This window comes from Cadophora gregata, assembly GCF_030347475.1.
Source record: "Cadophora gregata isolate MNR1 chromosome Unknown scaffold_16, whole genome shotgun sequence".
Lineage (NCBI taxonomy): Eukaryota > Fungi > Ascomycota > Leotiomycetes > Helotiales > Ploettnerulaceae > Cadophora > Cadophora gregata.
In genome coordinates, this window is record NW_026695939.1 from 529,567 (window position 1) to 547,285 (window position 17,719).

The following is a 17,719-nucleotide window of genomic DNA, read 5'->3' on the forward strand; positions in this document are numbered from 1 at the left end:
AGGGCAGTACTACTCGTCCAGCCTGCAGCTCCATGCGAGCGCATGTGAGTCGGTACTGTAGGGAAAGCCGGGGAAAAGCAAGGTTCATTCCTCATTGGCATGGCAGTTGGCAGCAGGCATTGACACGGAGCAAGCACCTCGCGCTCCCTGCAAACTGTTTGTCCACGGCAGACGCCACATCAAGAATCAGAGCCACAACCAGGATCTCTGCTGACTCGTTTGGTCTTCGGAGCGGTGCAAGTTCCAGTACTGGATCGACAAGAGATGGATGGCTTGCTTATCATTTCCTATAAAGAGTAAATTCCATGCTGGGTAGGGCCAAAAGAAAGAGGGCACGAGGACCCTGAATCTGCAGAGCTGACCAAGAGAAGTATGATATTTTCGTGTTTTGCGGCGCCAAATCCACAAGGACCCTGAGATCTCTGTGCATCCTGGTAAAAGTGATATAACTTTCCAGAATTTCTGCTTCTTCAGTCTCTGCTCCTTGATCTGCCTGTCCTTGTCAAAAAAAGAGCTGAACACGTCATGACCTCACCATGCATCCTTTTGCTGTGGTGAAACAGCCACTGATGTCGAAATGTGGCTTGTGGCAACCCTGCACTTGTTGAAGATCTGCGAGATGGGAGATGGAATCACGTGGGTGGCGAATATCGTCGTCGTCGTGTTTACAAGTGCTTGCTTTGAGTTCATCTTTGGCGATAACAGTAACAGGAGATGCCGAAGTGAAGACTCTTTCGATTTTAATTCCGGGCGCTTCAAAGAACCCAAAGAAGCAACACGTCGTTGAAACCGTGATGGCGCGGCATTGATATTCTCAGTGGGGCTTGAGCAGTTGCAATCCCAGTGCAATTGCATCCAGCACCCTCAGGTTTTTCACTCCACCATTTGTTAAAATAGATTACTTCGCGCTCTTTCTTTTGCTACATTTTCTCATCTCACCACTTGATTTTGTTTTCTGTTTGCAATTATTACATAAAAAGGGGGGCTAAGCGAAGTGCCATGCCGATAAGAGATGTGCGATTAAGCATGGCTTCTTGATAATCTTGACCCGTGGTGCGATTTTCTTTTGCGATGTTTAATATTGTTCTGAATTTGAATCAAATCATATTTCTTGACGGCCAGACATCCGGTCTAGTAAGAACTCGCCGCCATGTCTTTCCTAGGTCTTGAAGGCTTGCATGTATTCATCACCGGCGCAGCTGGAGGCATTGGAGGCCAAGCAGTCAAGGAATTCCTAGGTACGTTTCCCTGGCTGACCAGGATATGTATTTATTTTTGTCTCTTCCGCTCGGAACATGCCATCCGTTGTGTTCGCATTCCATCAAATTCTGTTCAGGCTTTTGCCTCAATGACGAAGTCCATGGAGGTCGACCCCACTCTCGAAAGTGTCAAATGTGGGATAAGCTGATCAATGCCGCTTTTGATATTCTGCCTCAATTTCGGACTGATGAGACGGGCTGAACCCCGAAGATGTTCCACGGGAATGAGAGCGGGAATATGGTTATATTTTGGTTGCTGGAAATGAGAGACACGAGAATTCCACTTCTGCCAACACGCACGCTCAACTTGTAGCTGATCACAGCTCTAGGCCAGGGATGCAAAGTGACTGCCCACGACCTGAAACCCAGCAGTGTAGCACCATCACCAAATTTATTCACAGTCAGCGGCGACATCTCGTCCGAAGAATCTATCAAGAGCTGCATTGCCCAAGCTAAAGACCACTTCGGACCCATCAACATTCTCATTGCCAATGCAGGAATCACCGACGAGTCCAACTCCTACCCAATTTGGGAGCTCCCACTCGATCTTTGGGAGAAGACCTACAACACCAATATCCGCGGCACTTTCCTCACCATCAAGCATTTCCTTCGCTCTGCCGAAGAGACACAGAAAGCTGCCGGTGGAAAAGAACTCGAGCATCTGTCTATCGTAGTCACGGGTTCAGAATGTGGCAAGTTCGGTCAAGCAGGACATTCAGAGTATGCTTCTGGAAAGGCAGCATTGCAATACGGACTCATCCGTGGTGTCAAGAATGAGATCGTGAGATTGAATAGCAAGGCAAGGATCAATGCTGTTGCGCCTGGTTGGGTCAATACCCCTTTGATCGAGGGACGCTTAGATGATCCGAATGAGATGTGGACGGAAGCTCAAGCTACAGTTCCGCTGCGCAAGATTGCTCAGCCAGAAGATGTTGCGAGAGCAATGGCCTTCCTGGCTAGTCATCGAGCAGCTGGGCACATTTCAGGCGAATGCATCAGTGTCGATGGTGGAATGGAAGGTAGAGTTGTATGGAAAGCGGAGGAGGTTATCAAAACTTCACCCACCTCAGTCCTCACATCCGCAAAGGAGAAAGCCCAGTTGATTATTCCCACCTCAACAGTCCCTCAAGCCCTGACTACGCCACCGAAACGCAAGATCCAAATCCTCCTCTCCATCGATTTTGACGCCGTATCAGGCTTCCTCGGAACAGGCGCCGCGCCAACAAACAATATGGCCGACTTCTCATCCGGGTTCTTCGCCGGTCAAGTCGGCGTGCCTCGACTCCTCAAACTCTTCAAGAAACACGGAATCTCATCTAACGTGACGTGGTTTATCCCCGGTCACTCCATGGAGACGTTTCCTAAAGAGACGAAGAAGATCGTGGAGAGCGGTGCCGAAATCGCCTGTCATGGGTATGCGCATGAGGGCGGGTCCCAGATGAGCGAGAAACAGGAGAAGGAGGTCATTTTGAAGTGCGTGGAGCTTGCTACGGCTTTAACGGGGAAAAAACCCAGGGGATGGAGGGCACCGCTTTATCAGATTCGGGAACATACTGTTAGGGTATTAGAGGAGCAGGGCTTCTTGTACGGTAAGTTAAATTCTTCGTCCAGTGATCTTCAACGTGTAGGATGAAAGCTAATTCTCATTTCAGATACTTCTTTGACACACCATGATTCGCAACCCTACTTTCTGCCTCAAGCACCAGCCATCCAACCGATCGATTTCTCGCCTCACCTCTCAGCTTCATCATGGATGAAGCCACTTCCCAAACCATCTCCCCCAACGACAAAAACTCTAGTCGAACTCCCTTGCAACTGGTACATGGAAGACAGTACGTCTCGTCCCATTCCCCAAAGCACTTTCCACTAACACAGTTCTCAGTGACACCCATGCAATTCCTCCCCGCGGCGCCCAACTCGCACGGCTACGTAACTGCAAGCAGTATAATGGAGATGTGGAAATCGCGTTTTGATTTCCTGTACAACGAGTTTGACGAAGAGGAGAGAAAAGAGGCAGGGAAAGGCGACTTCGTGTTTCCGCTTGTGCTGCATCCAGATACGAGTGGCATGGCGCATGTCATTGGTATGATTGATAAGATGATTGGGTGGTTGAAGAGTAGAGGAGAGGAGGTGCAGTTTTGCAAGTTTGAGGATGTGGCGAGGGAGTGGAGGGAGGCCCAGAAGATCTAAACATTGCAAGTAGGTGTTACTCAACATTTCCAATCGCACATAACAGCAATCTAGTCACCAAACAGGATATCAAAATACATGGAAATCTATATTACGCTCCTCCTACACGCTCTTCTTCCCCTCCAACCTCCTCCTCCTCCCCTCCTCCGCCAACTCATTCTGCCTCAAAATCGCCGCCCTACACTCCCCCCACTCCATCGCCCTCCTCTTCCCCCCCTCAAAAAGCCTCCACACAAACGACGTAAACACCCCTCCCATCACCAACCCATACAACTCCCTATCCTCCCACCACAACTTCCACGCCCTCCAATTCCCCCACGCCATCCCCAAATTCCTATATATCCCCGTCCCAGCCGCCTCGTCCACCCATTTGAGATGCTCACCCAGGTTCATGAATGTAGGGTAGTAAGTAGAGTTTTCGAGCGCGCCGTAGTACGAGATGTTGCGTTTGCGTTCTGCGAGGTGGGTTTGGTGCCAGGCGAGCATTTCGCTGTGTGGTGGTAGGAGGGTCTTGCCGCGCCAGACTTGAGATATGGCCATGGCGTTGAGCTCGAATTGGATGAGGCCTGGGAAGACAATGCCGCCGTGGCCGAGGAAGGCGAGGCAGTTGCGGATGGAGGCGTCGGAGTGTAGGGGGAAGATGTTGCGGTAGAGGTTTGGGGGTGAGTTGATGGTGTTGTTGGGGTAGGGGTGTAGAGACTCGGAACCAGAGCCAGTTGATTGGGGAATCATCCCTTCTGGGAGACTGGTGTAGTAGCCTGTGCAGTAGATGATGGAGTCGATGTCTTCTAGAATTCGTCCGTTTGTCAGTTCGACTGAGTGAGGACCGGTGATCCGTTGAATTGCTGGGATGGGCTCGGCGAATTTGGATTGGAGATGAGGCCAGAGAGTATCTGCAAAGAGAGGAGTCGAGATCGCTGGGTGAGGAGCTGGAAGTAATCCCCATTCTTTGGGGAGGTTCGGGAAAGCCTTTGCGGATATCATGTTCAGTAATTTCTTAAATAACCAGTTCCATAGCGTTGGGAAGTGCCGATACATAAACGCCATGAACAGTGTGAACTTCAAAGATGCAGTTCGGTCGGATGTAGAACCATCGCTGTTGTATCGAGGGAGGAGTAGTAGACCGCTTCGGTGTGCTAGATATACATGATTTGCGGCTTCAGACAGCGAGTTTGTGACGTCCTGAGCTGTAGCGTGCATGCCGACGATCAAGACTCGCTGGTCTTTGAATTCTTCTGGGTTGTGATAATCGATCGAATGGATGACTCTACCAGCGAATTTGTCCAGCCCTTCCAGCTTTGGCCATTTTGGAGTGAAGAATGTTCCTGTGGCGACACAGACTTTGTCGAAATATTCGGTTGTTACTTGGCCTGTGTTGACTTTTTGGCTTTTCAGTGCCCACTGGTCACCTACTCGGTTGATGTTGAGGACCTTCGTGCCGAGCTCGATTCTTGGTAGGAGATTGAAATGTTCAGCGTATCTGACAAGCCAACTGTGAACTATGCAGAACCGAGTCAGTATTGTGATGTGGGAAAGAATTGAAGTGTCCAGACAGTTTAGGATTTCTCTAATCCTAGCATAAAGCATCCTCTATAGAATTTTTGAGATGGGAAGAAGAACTAGGATTAAACTTACGTTGAGCTGCTGTAGGATAATCATCATCTGTTTCGGCCAAGGGGAAGTCCGAAAATCCTGCACGATACTTGCTGGTATTGAAGATAGTAGTCGAATGGACCGAAATGGTGGAGTCGTTGGAGTCCTTCCACTAATGAATGAAGAATCAATATATGTACCCAAACAAGATGCGAGGCTCAAGCTCATGCTTCATGCAAACTATGAGTTGGTTATCACTTACAAGGCCCCCTACAAAGTCACGAGACTCGTACGTAGTGACATCAAAGCCGTCCTCGATGAAGTTCTTCATCGCGGACAGCCCGACACCTCCCGCACCTATAACAGCAACTTTAATTGCCATTTTGCGATCCAACTTTTTGCAACTCTCTTTTTTCAAAATCATTCAACGTTACATTTCGTGGGCTGGTACAGTCTCCTTTTCTAGTTTTGACCAGCTATTGTGTACGTACACAGTCGTAAGTAAGCTGGTGCCGCGTCAACCCCAAAATAGTTAGCCTTAGGCAGCGTTATAACAACAACAAGGTCGGATCCAGCTAGCTCGTAGTTGGGACAAATCGGAATTGCAGACTCGTTTTCTCGGCTGTGGATAATATCAAGCAGTCCGAGTGTCAGACCCTGCAAACTCACAACTCCCTATTTTCCGTACCTCCCTCCTGAGATTGAAAAACTTCTGGAGTCTATGGTCGTAAAATCTGACTCTCGTTAGCGATGTTTTTCATTGTGTTGTACCTGAGGACCACATAGTTTGTGTTTCTTCTTCTTCTTCGATAACTGGACGGACTTCTAAATTTATGACGGGCTTGATGAGTTGAAAATACCGTCTAGTCCATGGTGTAGAAGAACGAACAAGTATTCTTCCTGAGTCTAGTACAGGAGGATTAAGGGCACTCACTGTGCCGGTAGAGTAATGTTAGCACAGGCGGAAGGAACTGGCTCGGTATCAAGCCCATGATACCGAATTTCGCCACAGTATGAGCTGAGAGCAACAAAAGAGCAATCATTCTTAAGACTTTGAGAAACAGTGGATGTGCTATAATAGCTACTTCATGTTCGTCTTGCAAGGCACCACAGCTCTCGCACACAGCATGCCACTAAGGGCTCTTCAAGGATGCCATTCATAAGCTTTGGGTATCGGACAAGAAACTAAAAAACAACACGCCCATCAAATATGCTTAACCATAGAAAAAACTCTTTTCTCATTGCGGCACGACCCATATATCGTAAGTCCACTCGTCCTGTGGTCTGTTGAGCTGCCCTTGCTCGTGCTTGCGATCCATAGCCTCTTGTAAGTCTTGGGCAAAGGCGAAAATCTCCTCCATGCTTCGCTCAAGTGTTTCTGCGGCTTTGACATAACGATCGTCCCCTGTATGAAATGAGTAATGGAGGAGAAATGGGATTTCACATTTTTTGGCTTACCATGTTCGAGCATCATACACTCGACGAACGTTCCTTTTTCCTCTTCGGACAGTGGTTTTGAGTGGGTGCTGTTATTGGTGTTGTTAGTGCCGAAGAGCGATAGGCGCGGTCCCTCATCATCTTCACCCTCCTCTGCGAAAGGGTCATCTTCAATCGGGAGGTCTTGGTCATAATCGATGTCTTGTGGCCCATCATTGCTCTCAACATGGTCTACGGAGTATGGTTCTTGTACTGGAGCGTGTCCATTTCTTGCCTCAGGTTTGCTATTCAGCAACCTGCTCATATACGGCTGTGAGACGAGCTGTTCGTAAGCTTCTCTCTGTTTTCGCCGGATCTCTTTCCGCCGTCGGCGGTTTTCCGAATCTTTACGCCGCTCTTGCTCTTCCGTCCTTTTTGTCCATTTCCGCCGCAATCTATCGTTTTCAATTGCCTTTTGCGCAAGCTCTCTGCCTGCGAATTCCTTCGAAACCGCCTTCTTTATGCTCTCGATGTAAGGCTTGAGCAGCGACGTCGGCTTGCTCACATTCCACGTCTGGGATTTTGATCTTTGGATGGGCTGGTAGTCTTTTGGCTGAATAAGAGCCGTATTTGCAAGATCTGCAAGCATCGTAATGAGCAGGTAGAGATGTCGAAGGGGAGTCTGTTCCATCGACCGTTTGGGTGGATACACATCAGAAGCCGTTTTTAGGATCTTCACCAACGAAGGGTTTATATGAAAGTAGATATCCTGGAGCATGGCTGTGGTGGTCTTCTCGGTCAAAAAGTCTATACCGAGCGTAGGATTCCCAAGTCTCTTGCTTAAGATGGTATGACATTCGCCATGAAGCTGTTCGACGAGCTCAGCGACTTTTTCCTCTGTCTTCTCAACGGCTTCGAGGTTTCCTGTCCTCAGGGAACGTTGCAAAGTTCTGTATGATTGAAGAATAACTTCGGCTCGGCGCATGAATCGTTTGCCGTTGGTGCTGGACACATTCGGCGAGCTCATACTGGTCCATGACCTGCTCTCCTTATTGTGATGGTAGCCTACACGGTCTGCGATGTCAATCATTTTGTCAAATACCCCTTCCTCGATCAAAAGTTCTTCACTATCGTCGTCTAGCTCCCCCTCCTTGGGATCTCCGTTCTCAGGAATCTCTGATTCTTCATTTTCCGCATCAATGTCCGCATCCCTGCCTCCGGCCTCCAGTGCTAGTGTTTTCTCTTGACGAAATATTTTCAGGGGAACTGGCTTTACAGGACTCGGGTTCAACAGTATCGCAGATATACCATCGTCCTCTGACTCTTCACGTCGTGCTCTCCCCTCTTCCCCCCCCTCCTCCTCCACGGGCTGCTCTTGCTCTTCTTCTTCGCCACCATTTCCATCGGGTGCTCCGTAAATCACTGGTAAGCGGCCTTTGTTTCTGTTAGTAACTTGTATCGACGCTGTCTTCGTGGCGGTGGATGTTGGTGGGGCTGACGGATTCTTGCGAGGACGGCCTCTTGGTCGTTTGGCGAATAATTGCGGCGCATCGCCACTGATGGCCCTGTGAGGGCTTGAAGCTGGAGTAGAGGTAATTAAATTGTTTGATCTGGTGTTTCGAGCTGACTCTGTCCTTCGAGCTGGCAAAGGCCGGACAGGCTGTGCTAAAGCCCCCGTATTGTTACGTAAGCTTCTTTTTGGAGGAACAATAGCCTTCTTTGCTTTCACAGTGGTTTTGGCTCTCTTCCTGGGATTTTCTGTCCGGACTGCCTGCTCTTGGTCACCAGGAGAAGGCGGTAGTTGGTAGATGTCTCGTGGTGCGGGACGTTTCCGTAAATTCGGTGCTGACGGATATGCAACCTCCTCTTCCTCATGCACAGGTTCCTCGACAGCATTGTTTAATCCATCTGAAGACTCCTCGTCCGTATAATTTCCTTCTTTTTGAGCTCCGCGATCTCGTCCAACCAAATAATCGGCCACGGCTGCCATTTTCGCCAGAGCGTTCTTAAGCGGTGAGCCAGTATTGGCAGTGCCCTGGAGTACCTGACTGGATTCTGGAATCACATTGTCAGTTCCGTAAATTTGAATGGGAACCGTGTCGCTCGTACCTGTCCCAGCAGTCCCAGCAGATCCGCTTTGGGTTGCGGTACCCCGCGCGGGGAGGTGAATGTTCCTAGGGCGTGCCATTCTGCTGACAATTTTATTTCCGGTGGGTAGCCCCGAATATGATAGTCGGGATTCGCTTTCATGTACTCTCAGTACCATCTGCTATCTTCATTCTTGCGGTCGTTAGCAGTTCGGGATGGAGTTGAGTGTGAAGTACAGAATAGAGGTGGCTGGGTTGGCCCGGACGTCGTTGCAGTGAGCTTGAAAGTCAACAACGCTAGCAGGGGTAGCTACTGGCCTTGCGCAACTTCTCTGCAGCCTCGCCATTGCCATGCAACTCAAAGCCATACATCAACCTTCAACAAGCACTTGGAGAGAACAGAAGAATCCAACTGGACTATGGATTCTAACTTACAAGGAAACGGAGGTGAAACTTCAAGGAAATTGCCTATCCTGAATTCCTCGCAACAGCATGCTTTTATCAAGCCAGTAAAGAGGATACATGAAGGTCACGATGTCCCCTCCTTCCTGACATCGCAAGCATATCGTGATATTGGCATCTTCGTCATGCAGCTCAACATAGCTATCTGTCCCAAAAAATCACCTGAACCCGGCCAAAGTCAAAGCTGGCAGTTGGATTCTGCTATCACTCTGTCTGAGCCTGTTCGAAAATTGCAAGAATTGCTGCAAAGTATAGATGCCATTATCGAAGAGGCTCCTCCTGATACAGGACCTCGAAGATTTGGAAACGTCAGTTTCAGGAAGTGGTACGAGATTCTAGAGTCGCGTATCTCAGCACTCCTCAAGACACATCTTCCAACGAATGTTCTTGATTCCAAGTCAACAGCGGAGAGTGGCGTATCTGTCTTGGATGAGCTCACTCCATACCTCATGGGTGCCTTCGGAAGTTCCCAAAGGCTGGATTACGGTACTGGCCATGAGCTTAGCTTCCTTGCATTCTTAGGATGTATATGGAAGTTGAGTGGATTTACGACAACCCTAGGTCAAAATGGCGAAGTAGAGAGAAGTATCGTCCTTGGTGTCATTGAACCGTATGTCCTGACTCCGAGACAATTAGTACAGTTCTAATATTTCGCGTAGCTACCTGAGAGTTGTTCGTCGTTTGATCCTCACATATACCTTGGAGCCAGCCGGATCTCATGGAGTGTGGGGTTTAGATGATCATTCATTTCTGCCATACATCTTTGGCTCCTCACAATACTGTCCACCTATCATGGATGGTGATCCTATGCCCGTTGAGGGAGCTCTTGCCGATTCCCCGAATCCTGGAGATATAGCAAAGAAATCTGTTGTTGATAGAGAAAGGAAACGTAATATGTATTTCTCAGCCGTGGGTTTCATCAACGATGTCAAGACAGGCCCCTTCTGGGAGCATAGTCCGATTTTGTTTGACATATCCGGGATCAGATCAGGTTGGGGTAAGATCAATAAGGTTCGTTCTCCTTCACAACTCTGGCAATCCTTATCTGACACTTTTTCAGGGTATGATCAAGATGTACAATGCAGAGGTGTTGTCAAAGTTCCCGGTAAGCGTTTACAAAACTAGAATTCTCCTTTAATATTGCTTGCAACTGCCTTTTCAAACGGTTCCATCTGAGCTAAACTCTCAACTTTGAATAAACAGCACTAAATTACATTAGGTCGTCCAACATTTTCCATTTGGGTCGCTATTTCGTTGGGATCAAGACCCAAATGCCACCCAAGCAGCGCCATCAGCCCACACTGCAAACCAACCCTATGGTGGCTCAAGCTCAAGCTCAAGCTCAGGGCCGACAACTGTACGACAGCCGCAAGAATCCACAAGAGCTCCTTGGGCCAACCCACCTGGTGGAGCCATGAGCACAACCGCCGCACCATGGGCAGGAAATCCGGGCACCGTGAATAGTGGAGCTCCGATAACTCGGGCTCCATGGGCACAAGCACAGAGTGGGAGTTTGCCAGACAGATCAAAGATAGATGGTCCAACAAGAGCGCCATGGGCTGACCAACGAGGGCCTGCAGGTCGATAGTTAATGGATCGAGTATATTGAGTTTCCAGCATTGCGTTCGGCGTTAACGCGTGGTCTTTTCTCTGCGGCAAAGTGGACACGCACCGTCCCGAGACTGGGGCCGCATTAGGGTGATCTCACGGCTTAAGCATGAGAGACCAAGATAAAACATTATTTTGATAGATGGCAGAAGCCGCAACAAAATGAACTGTGGAAAGCATTCGGGTTTGATGTGCCGTTCGAAACCGAGCCCTATGTGTTCAAAATTCCCTCGCCAGCTTGAGACAGTCAGATCTGGGCGCGTGACAGACTGCAGTCGGAACACACCCAGTTGGCCTTGGCTTCCCCATCCTGGGTTATTCACGGGGTTCCGTCGAGCTAGGAGTTACTCACGTACCGGCAGTAAAGGAGGGAATGCAGTGCAGTGTTCATACCTAGGATACCAACTTTTCCTCCTAGTCCTACGAGCCAGGCCATGAAATTGTGGCTGTTCAATTCAAAGACTGTATTTCAATCTTGCCCTGATAACAGAATACCCATATCTTGATTATTATTATTGTGGGTCGCGTCGAGCCAAAAATAAATAAGGTACGGAGGTAGTCAGGGAATCTCAACGGGACGCTAATCTCGTCTCCTACAAAGTCAAGTACCTCGCGCTCACCTTCCGTTTCTTCCCTTCCTTTCTCCTCACAACCTACCTACATCAGCTCCTTCTTCACTCAACACCAACCTCACCCGATCCCACTACCAGACTCCCTCCTTCCAAAATGCCAGGAATACGTGAGTTTTCCCTTCCATGACCTCTTTTCCCCTCTGCTCCTCTATCTTGAGCTTTCCAAAATCCACCAAATCTGCACAGAGCTTGCATATCAACACCTCTGGTAGTTATCAGACAACCCATCAACATCGATCTACGACGATGGGTACAGCACGCCTCTCACCTTCTCTGCCATCCCTTATTTATCGTATCTGCTAACGTCTATTGCTTCTGCAGCTCCAAATGCCATTTCCGACTTGAAGGCCAAGCTCAAGGGCTTCCTCAAGAGCAAGACCTCCAAGAAGACCGAGAAGCCAGCGGAGGCTGCCAAACCTGTCGAAGCTACTCCAACAAATGGTGCCGCTCCTACTGCCACTACCGCCGCTGAACCAGTTCCTGCTGCTGCTCGTAAGTATAGCATCATACAAGTCTCTGCTTATCGGACCGCGGCTGACACATACTTTCCCTAGCTGAGGTGAAGCCGACCGAGACTCCCGCAAAGGTTGAAGAGCCAACTCCTGCCGCTGCCCCCGTTGCGCCAGCTGCGCCAGCTGCCACAGAGCCCGAGGCTGCGAAGACCGATGCTCCAGCTCCGGCTGCTCCTGTTGAACCTGCTAAGACTGAGGCTGCCCGTACGTGACTGGATTTTACCGGATAAGAGGCATAATGTGCTAACAATTTCTAGCAACCCCAGCTGTCGAGCCTGAGGTCAAGAAAGAGGAGACCCCAGCTGCCCCTGCTCCTACTCCCGCAGCTCCCGCTCCTACTGCATAAGCGTATCGACGACCATCGACATCCACCGTATCGCACATTGGCGTTTTGTTTTACTGTCGACACGAGTATATCATGATGGTGAGGAGGCGATCGTAATGGCAGGAGTCAAGGCTCGTAGTGGACAGGATATCGATTTTTTTTGTTTCCTTTACGAAGTATGGTGGAGGAGGTTTACTTTCTCTCAAATACCCCCTTATGAGCACGGATCAAGCATGATTGGCCGTGGGCCTTCATTGATGGACAACGATACCCTGATACCCTTGCGTCGAATTAGTCTACAATTGATCCTTTTCTATACATCGGTCTTGATGGACAGCGCTTGCGTTATGCAAGGCTCGATTTGATATGATATGCCAAAGTATGGTACTAGTGTGCCCAGTTTCATACGTCCGAATCAGAAGAATAACTTCCGTCATTGAGATAGTCCTATAAAGTATGTACGCTCTTTGATAAGAGGGAAGACCCCCATTCAAGCATGTGTTGGCAGATGCTAAGCAGCTAGACTGCCAGTGACGAAATCTGGAAAGAAGGATAAACGACGTGGTCAAGCTGACGGCAACCTTCTAACATTTCAGAATATTCTCCGACCGTGAGACATTCTAGAACAAAGTCTTGGCCTCTCTAGCCGGCCACCATAGCGTAGTCGTGCTCCTCTGACCAACAGGTGGCATTCTTGAATTTCAACATTGTAGACAGAGTTCAAGGCTCAGACCATAGAAAGGAAGAGTGGCTGCAGGTCTACCATGACTGTATCGACATATTGGGAGTTTAACATCGTATGGCTTTGCCACTCTTTCGAACACTCTTGTTAAAAACTTACTTTTCTACTCGTATAGTGATGTTCAACATGGATGGGAAATAGTTCTATTGTTGTAGTAAGATGGAAGTCGATCTCATTCTCCATACATGAAAGTCGATGTTGTAAGTTACCTTCGCCTCTTGACACACTTGTACTATTCCTAAAGCTCCCCACACTACGAATAACAGGCATGGTATTGGAACAGCACTGTCTCAGCACATACTTACCTACCGGCATACGACTTCCCGACAAATATTGACGCGTTTGATAGTCTCGGTCCGGTTCAAAGAGAAAGTCAAAACAAGAACATCACTATGTGAAGGAGTGTGATCGTTGAAATGGTAGAACATAATGATCGTCCGATAGTTTGCACTCGTCTGAAGTACAACAGCGCACAGAACTGATACAATCCGATAGCCGGGAAGCCCGAAAGTTAAAGATGAGGTCCATATTTGTAGTCTATGTCAAACGTGCGACATGAAGCACAGAATGCTTAATTACTCGCTTGAGTTGTGTAGGAAAGTTGCTGGATATTCGATGCATAGGTGCTCCTGCATTTCAGGCATTAGCACTAGATGTACAGGACAATGAAAGCAATTAGCTCAGTTGACGACTTAATGAAATTACAGCGGCAAACAGCTCGCTCTCTAGTCAATAAATTGTTCAGATTCGCCCGCGTGCTAGACATTTAAAGTGGAGCTTGCTCGGACGAGGTTCGTTCACTTGCCTAGCGTGATTGGCTTAGACCCTGAGCTGGGTATTGATTTGAGCTGTCTTAATCAAATGGGCACTCCTCGATCCTACCCTCCACTAGCAACTCCTCTCTTGACAACGTTGTTCTTTAAAACTTGACGTTCATACGAGTCCGACCTGTCAATATCGGTTGCTAAACCGTTGATTCCTTCTTCAAGGACGGACTTGTAATTTCTGCTGCCATCGACAGCTCTCAACCAACCCACCCAATTTACGCGACTCGAGGCGCGCGTTCCCCAAAAATTCCAGCCGTTCCTGTCCTGTTAAGTCTCGCGCAAGCGGTGTACAGCACACCAATACACCTTGTAAGTTCTGAACCCCTCAGCTGCTCCTCGGGAAGTTTTTAGCTGCATGCGCATGCGCTGCTCTGCGGTGAGAGAGGACAATCATTGCCAGGTTGTGACGTGTCGAAGCTTCTTGATTGGGCTGAACTGCGTCGCTCTTGCATTGCAGCAAACGGGAAGGGTTTCGAGACTCAAGTCAGCTTGAGAGCATTGAGACGGACTGCTAACATATTCTCTATCGTACAGTCTATCAACAAACCAGCATAATCAATTCCAAGTATCATTGAACAACTTGCAAAATGGCGGACGTCGAAACCCCAGAAGTTGCTCCACAGGAGGAGAACCGTTCGGATATCTTGTCTGGCGATGAGACTCCTGGAATAACATCCGAGATCGAGACAGAGACGGAGAAGGAAAATGTGCCAAAGGAAGCTGCAAATGGAGCCAAGAAAGAGAATGTCCCTCCCAAGCGTGGGCTTGTCAAGCGTCCAGCTGGCTCAACATCTTCGACTGCGACAAAACCTACAGCTACATCAGCAACTCGCACAACTGGCGGTCTCTCGAAACCTCCAACTCGTGCTCCAATTGCGGGTGCTGTGCGAAAGCCTGCAAGCAGTGCGACTGCCGCAACATCTTCAAGTGCCAGCCATCGCACACAGGCGTCAATTGGAGGTTCGGGGGACGAGAAGAAGAAGACGCTTGCTGCTGCTCCTCGCAGAACATCTCTTGCTCCGGCTCACCACTCTCCAGGAAAGACGGAAACTCTGGCTGAAAAGCGAGCAAACGCAGCAGCTTCCTCAAGTACTGCCAGAAAGCCCGCCACATCAGTAAGCTCGTCGAGCCCTAAGCCAGTTGCAAAGCCAGCTTTATCTTCTAGCACAAGTTCCAGAATCTCTGGAGTTTCAAGCGGTACAGCCAGCAGATCTGCAGCCTTGTCGAAACCATCCAGTTCTTCGGCAGTTTCTGATGCAAAGAAGCGCCTGTCTGCGATTGCCGGTTCTCCAGTTGCAAAGCCAACCGTCCGATCATCTACCCACGCCGCAGCTTCGACCTCTGCGAAGGAAACCGAGGAGCTGAAGGCAAAGCTAGCAGACAGCGAGACTCGTGTCGAGGAGCTGCAAAAGGAGATTGCTTCTTCGCAGGAAAAGTTGCTTGAGCTTGGGAAGCAAGTCGAGGAGGAGGCCAAGAATGTTGCGGCTGCCGAGGAAAACATCAAGACACAGCACAGCGAGATTGTCGAGAAGTTGCACGCAAAACACAAGGCGGATGTGGAAGAACTGCAAGCTCAATTGGAGGAAGCAGAGAAGGTCAGATCGGCAGCTGAAGAGGCATCTTCAAAGGCTATCAATGAGGCACAACAGGAGGCCGCAGCAAAAGGTGCTTCAGATACAGCAGAGGCTCTTGAGAAGCTGAAAGCAGAGCATGCTACCGCAATTGCTGCACTTAACGCAGATTTCGACGGTGTTAAGAGTGCTCATCAATCTGCGACTTCTACCAATTCAGAGAAGGAAACCGAAATCGCCACACTGAAATCCCAAATCGCGGAGGCCAATGCTGCGCTAGCAACATTGAAGGCAGAGCATGAACAAACTCTGGCTGATCTCAAAAAATCCCTATCTGATGAGCACGAAACCGCTCTTGCTGCCCTCAAGTTGGCCCATTCAGCGGAAATTGCAAAGGGTTCGACGGAGGTTACTTCTGGCTACGAAAAGCAAATTGCTGAGCTAACTCAGAAACACGAGGCAACCATCAGCGAGCTTCAAATCAAGCTTGATGAAGCCAGCTCTGCCCACAGGACTTTGGAAGCAAGCCACAAAGAGAAGCTTGAAAGCCATCAGACCGAATCTGCAGCTACCGTGTCAAAACTAGAAGCGGAATTGGCGACATTGAAGGCTCAATCTGGATCAGAATCGGAGGCTCTGGCGAAGTCACAAAAGGAGGTGGCAGAACTAAGCGCGAAAGTTGAGTCCACGCAAAAGGACTTGAGTCTTGCTCAGGATGAGCTGGCTGCTGCTTCCAAGGCCCTGGAAGCATTGAAGTCGAAGAGCTCCGCAGACGAGGAAGCTTTAGCGACTGCCCAGATTGACTTGGCAACGGCAAAGGAACTGGTTACTTCCCTTCAAAAGAACCTAGAAACGTTCGATCTCGATGGAAAAAATAAGGCAGAAGCATTCGAAAAAGTGAAGGTTGACCTTGCCTCCACAACTAAGAGTTTAGATGAGAAGGCAAAGGAGATTGCTTCACTCAATGAAAGGCACCGCAAAGAGCTCGAAACGATCTCGGCTGATTACCAAGCTGAAATTGACGCTCTACAAGGGAATTCAGGGATCAGAGAAGAGTATGAGGCACTCAAGGTCAAGCATGCCGACCTGACCAAGTCTCTCGACGATATTTCTGCAGCCCATGCCAGCGAAATCGAGTCATTCACAGCGAAGCATGCAGAGCTCACCAAGTCCCACTCTGACGCTACCGGTAACCATGCCAAACAGCTTGAGAAGCTGAAGCAAGATCATGCTGCCATCATTGTCACTCTTGACAACAAAGAGAAGGAGCACCAGAAGCTAATTGACGAATTGAAGTCATCACATGCGAAGAATCTGGATGATGCTCATGACAGAGCTATTACCGCTGAGCATGCCTCCCGTTCTGCTGAGCTCGAGCAGATCCAGGCCAGTCACAATGAAGCCCTTACCAAATTGAAGCAGCAGGTCACCGACATCCACTCAAATGAGCTAAAGAAACTACAAGCAGCGCACGAGAAAGCCATGGCCGACTTATCACAGGAACATTCAGCAAGTCAGGAAACGGCTTTGTCTAGTACTATGGCCCTCAAGGTAAGATTTTAAAGCACTTTATTTCCTTCAAAAGTATACTGATTTGTCTAGGATGCCGAGGCTGCATTGCAAACCGAATTGGCCCAAACCAACGACGCCCTTTCGAAAGCCCACGCCGAGTTGGACTCGTTAAAGCAAGAGTTCGCTCTGGAAAAGATGGCAAAGGCAGAAGCTCAAGCCGAACTTGATTCTGCATTGAACAAAAAGCCAGACACATCCGAAGCTGACGGTCTACGAAAGGAGCTTCAGACCTTGAAAGACCAGCACCAGGCCTCGTTGATGACAGCACAACAAGAATCTGCACAAGCTACCGAAGAGCATCTGGCCACCAAATCAGCCTTGGCAAAGGTTACTGCCGAGCTGGAGAGACAGAAGGCTGAAAGCACGTCGGACTTTAAAGATATGCACGAGTCCCTCACACAACTTGCTGAAGAGGCCAATAAGAGGAGCACGGATCTTGAGGCCCGCACCAAGGAACTAGAGGCGCTGCTCAAGGTCAAGGACGCTGAGCTTGCAGAGGCAAAGGTAATGCCAATAGCTATGTAGAAAAATGCAACACGCTAACAAGGGCTTGTAGATGACGAGTGCATCTCTCTCATCGCCGAAGACCCCCACAAGCGGCAAAGCAGCTGGTCTTGCTGCCAGTCGTTATGCTGAAGATTCAGACGCTTCAAAACCAGAAGTAAAGACGGAAGCGGAAGGTGAGCATGATAGTTCATCAGCCGCATTGGCATCGGTCCGACAACCCTCTCCTAGCAGTTTTCCATGTCCTCTCATAAATCTTACCCCCTCGTGTTCCTCGAACCCAGTCGTACCTTTGACAGCATCCGAGCGAAGAACTAGTACACTAACGGATCATTTCTGAATGATTTCAGATCGCGAAAGCTAAACTTACCCTGGAGCAACTCGATCAAATGAATGAGGGTTTGGAGAGAGATAACCAA

The 17,719-nt window shown here is 49.1% G+C and overlaps 6 protein-coding genes across 6 annotated transcripts; 4 read left to right on the forward strand and 2 right to left on the reverse strand.

The window, feature by feature from the left end:
- Positions 1 to 813: 813 nt before the first annotated feature.
- ONS95_005430 (uncharacterized protein) lies at positions 814 to 3,661 on the forward strand. The gene is made up of 4 exons (XM_058498838.1): positions 814 to 1,238; positions 1,589 to 2,848; positions 2,912 to 3,091; positions 3,142 to 3,661. The coding sequence occupies exons 1-4, from the start codon at positions 1,151 to 1,153 to the stop codon at positions 3,447 to 3,449; spliced, it is 1,836 nt and encodes a 611-aa protein (XP_058351104.1). The 5' UTR covers positions 814 to 1,150; the 3' UTR covers positions 3,450 to 3,661.
- On the reverse strand, positions 3,552 to 5,424 carry ONS95_005431 (uncharacterized protein; the record flags this gene model as incomplete). Its single annotated transcript, XM_058498839.1, has 3 exons — positions 3,552 to 4,948; positions 5,085 to 5,214; positions 5,305 to 5,424. The coding sequence occupies 3 exons, from the start codon at positions 5,422 to 5,424 to the stop codon at positions 3,552 to 3,554; spliced, it is 1,647 nt and encodes a 548-aa protein (XP_058351105.1).
- An 856-nt stretch (positions 5,425 to 6,280) lies between these two features.
- ONS95_005432 (uncharacterized protein) lies at positions 6,281 to 8,724 on the reverse strand (the record flags this gene model as incomplete). The annotated part of the gene is made up of 3 exons (XM_058498840.1): positions 6,281 to 6,447; positions 6,501 to 8,513; positions 8,568 to 8,724. 3 exons carry the CDS (start codon positions 8,722 to 8,724, stop codon positions 6,281 to 6,283), a joined length of 2,337 nt encoding a protein of 778 aa, XP_058351106.1.
- A 240-nt stretch (positions 8,725 to 8,964) lies between these two features.
- Positions 8,965 to 10,595, forward strand: RRD1 (Serine/threonine-protein phosphatase 2A activator 1; the record flags this gene model as incomplete). The annotated part of the gene is made up of 4 exons (XM_058498841.1): positions 8,965 to 9,617; positions 9,667 to 10,018; positions 10,068 to 10,112; positions 10,227 to 10,595. 4 exons carry the CDS (start codon positions 8,965 to 8,967, stop codon positions 10,593 to 10,595), a joined length of 1,419 nt encoding a protein of 472 aa, XP_058351107.1.
- A 746-nt stretch (positions 10,596 to 11,341) lies between these two features.
- On the forward strand, positions 11,342 to 12,105 carry ONS95_005434 (uncharacterized protein; the record flags this gene model as incomplete). Its single annotated transcript, XM_058498842.1, has 4 exons — positions 11,342 to 11,354; positions 11,569 to 11,739; positions 11,802 to 11,963; positions 12,017 to 12,105. The coding sequence occupies 4 exons, from the start codon at positions 11,342 to 11,344 to the stop codon at positions 12,103 to 12,105; spliced, it is 435 nt and encodes a 144-aa protein (XP_058351108.1).
- Positions 12,106 to 14,240: 2,135 nt separating this feature from the next.
- ONS95_005435 (uncharacterized protein) lies at positions 14,241 to 17,664 on the forward strand (the record flags this gene model as incomplete). Its single annotated transcript, XM_058498843.1, has 4 exons — positions 14,241 to 16,775; positions 16,827 to 17,300; positions 17,353 to 17,476; positions 17,651 to 17,664. 4 exons carry the CDS (start codon positions 14,241 to 14,243, stop codon positions 17,662 to 17,664), a joined length of 3,147 nt encoding a protein of 1,048 aa, XP_058351109.1.
- Between the last annotated feature and the right edge of the window lie 55 nt (positions 17,665 to 17,719).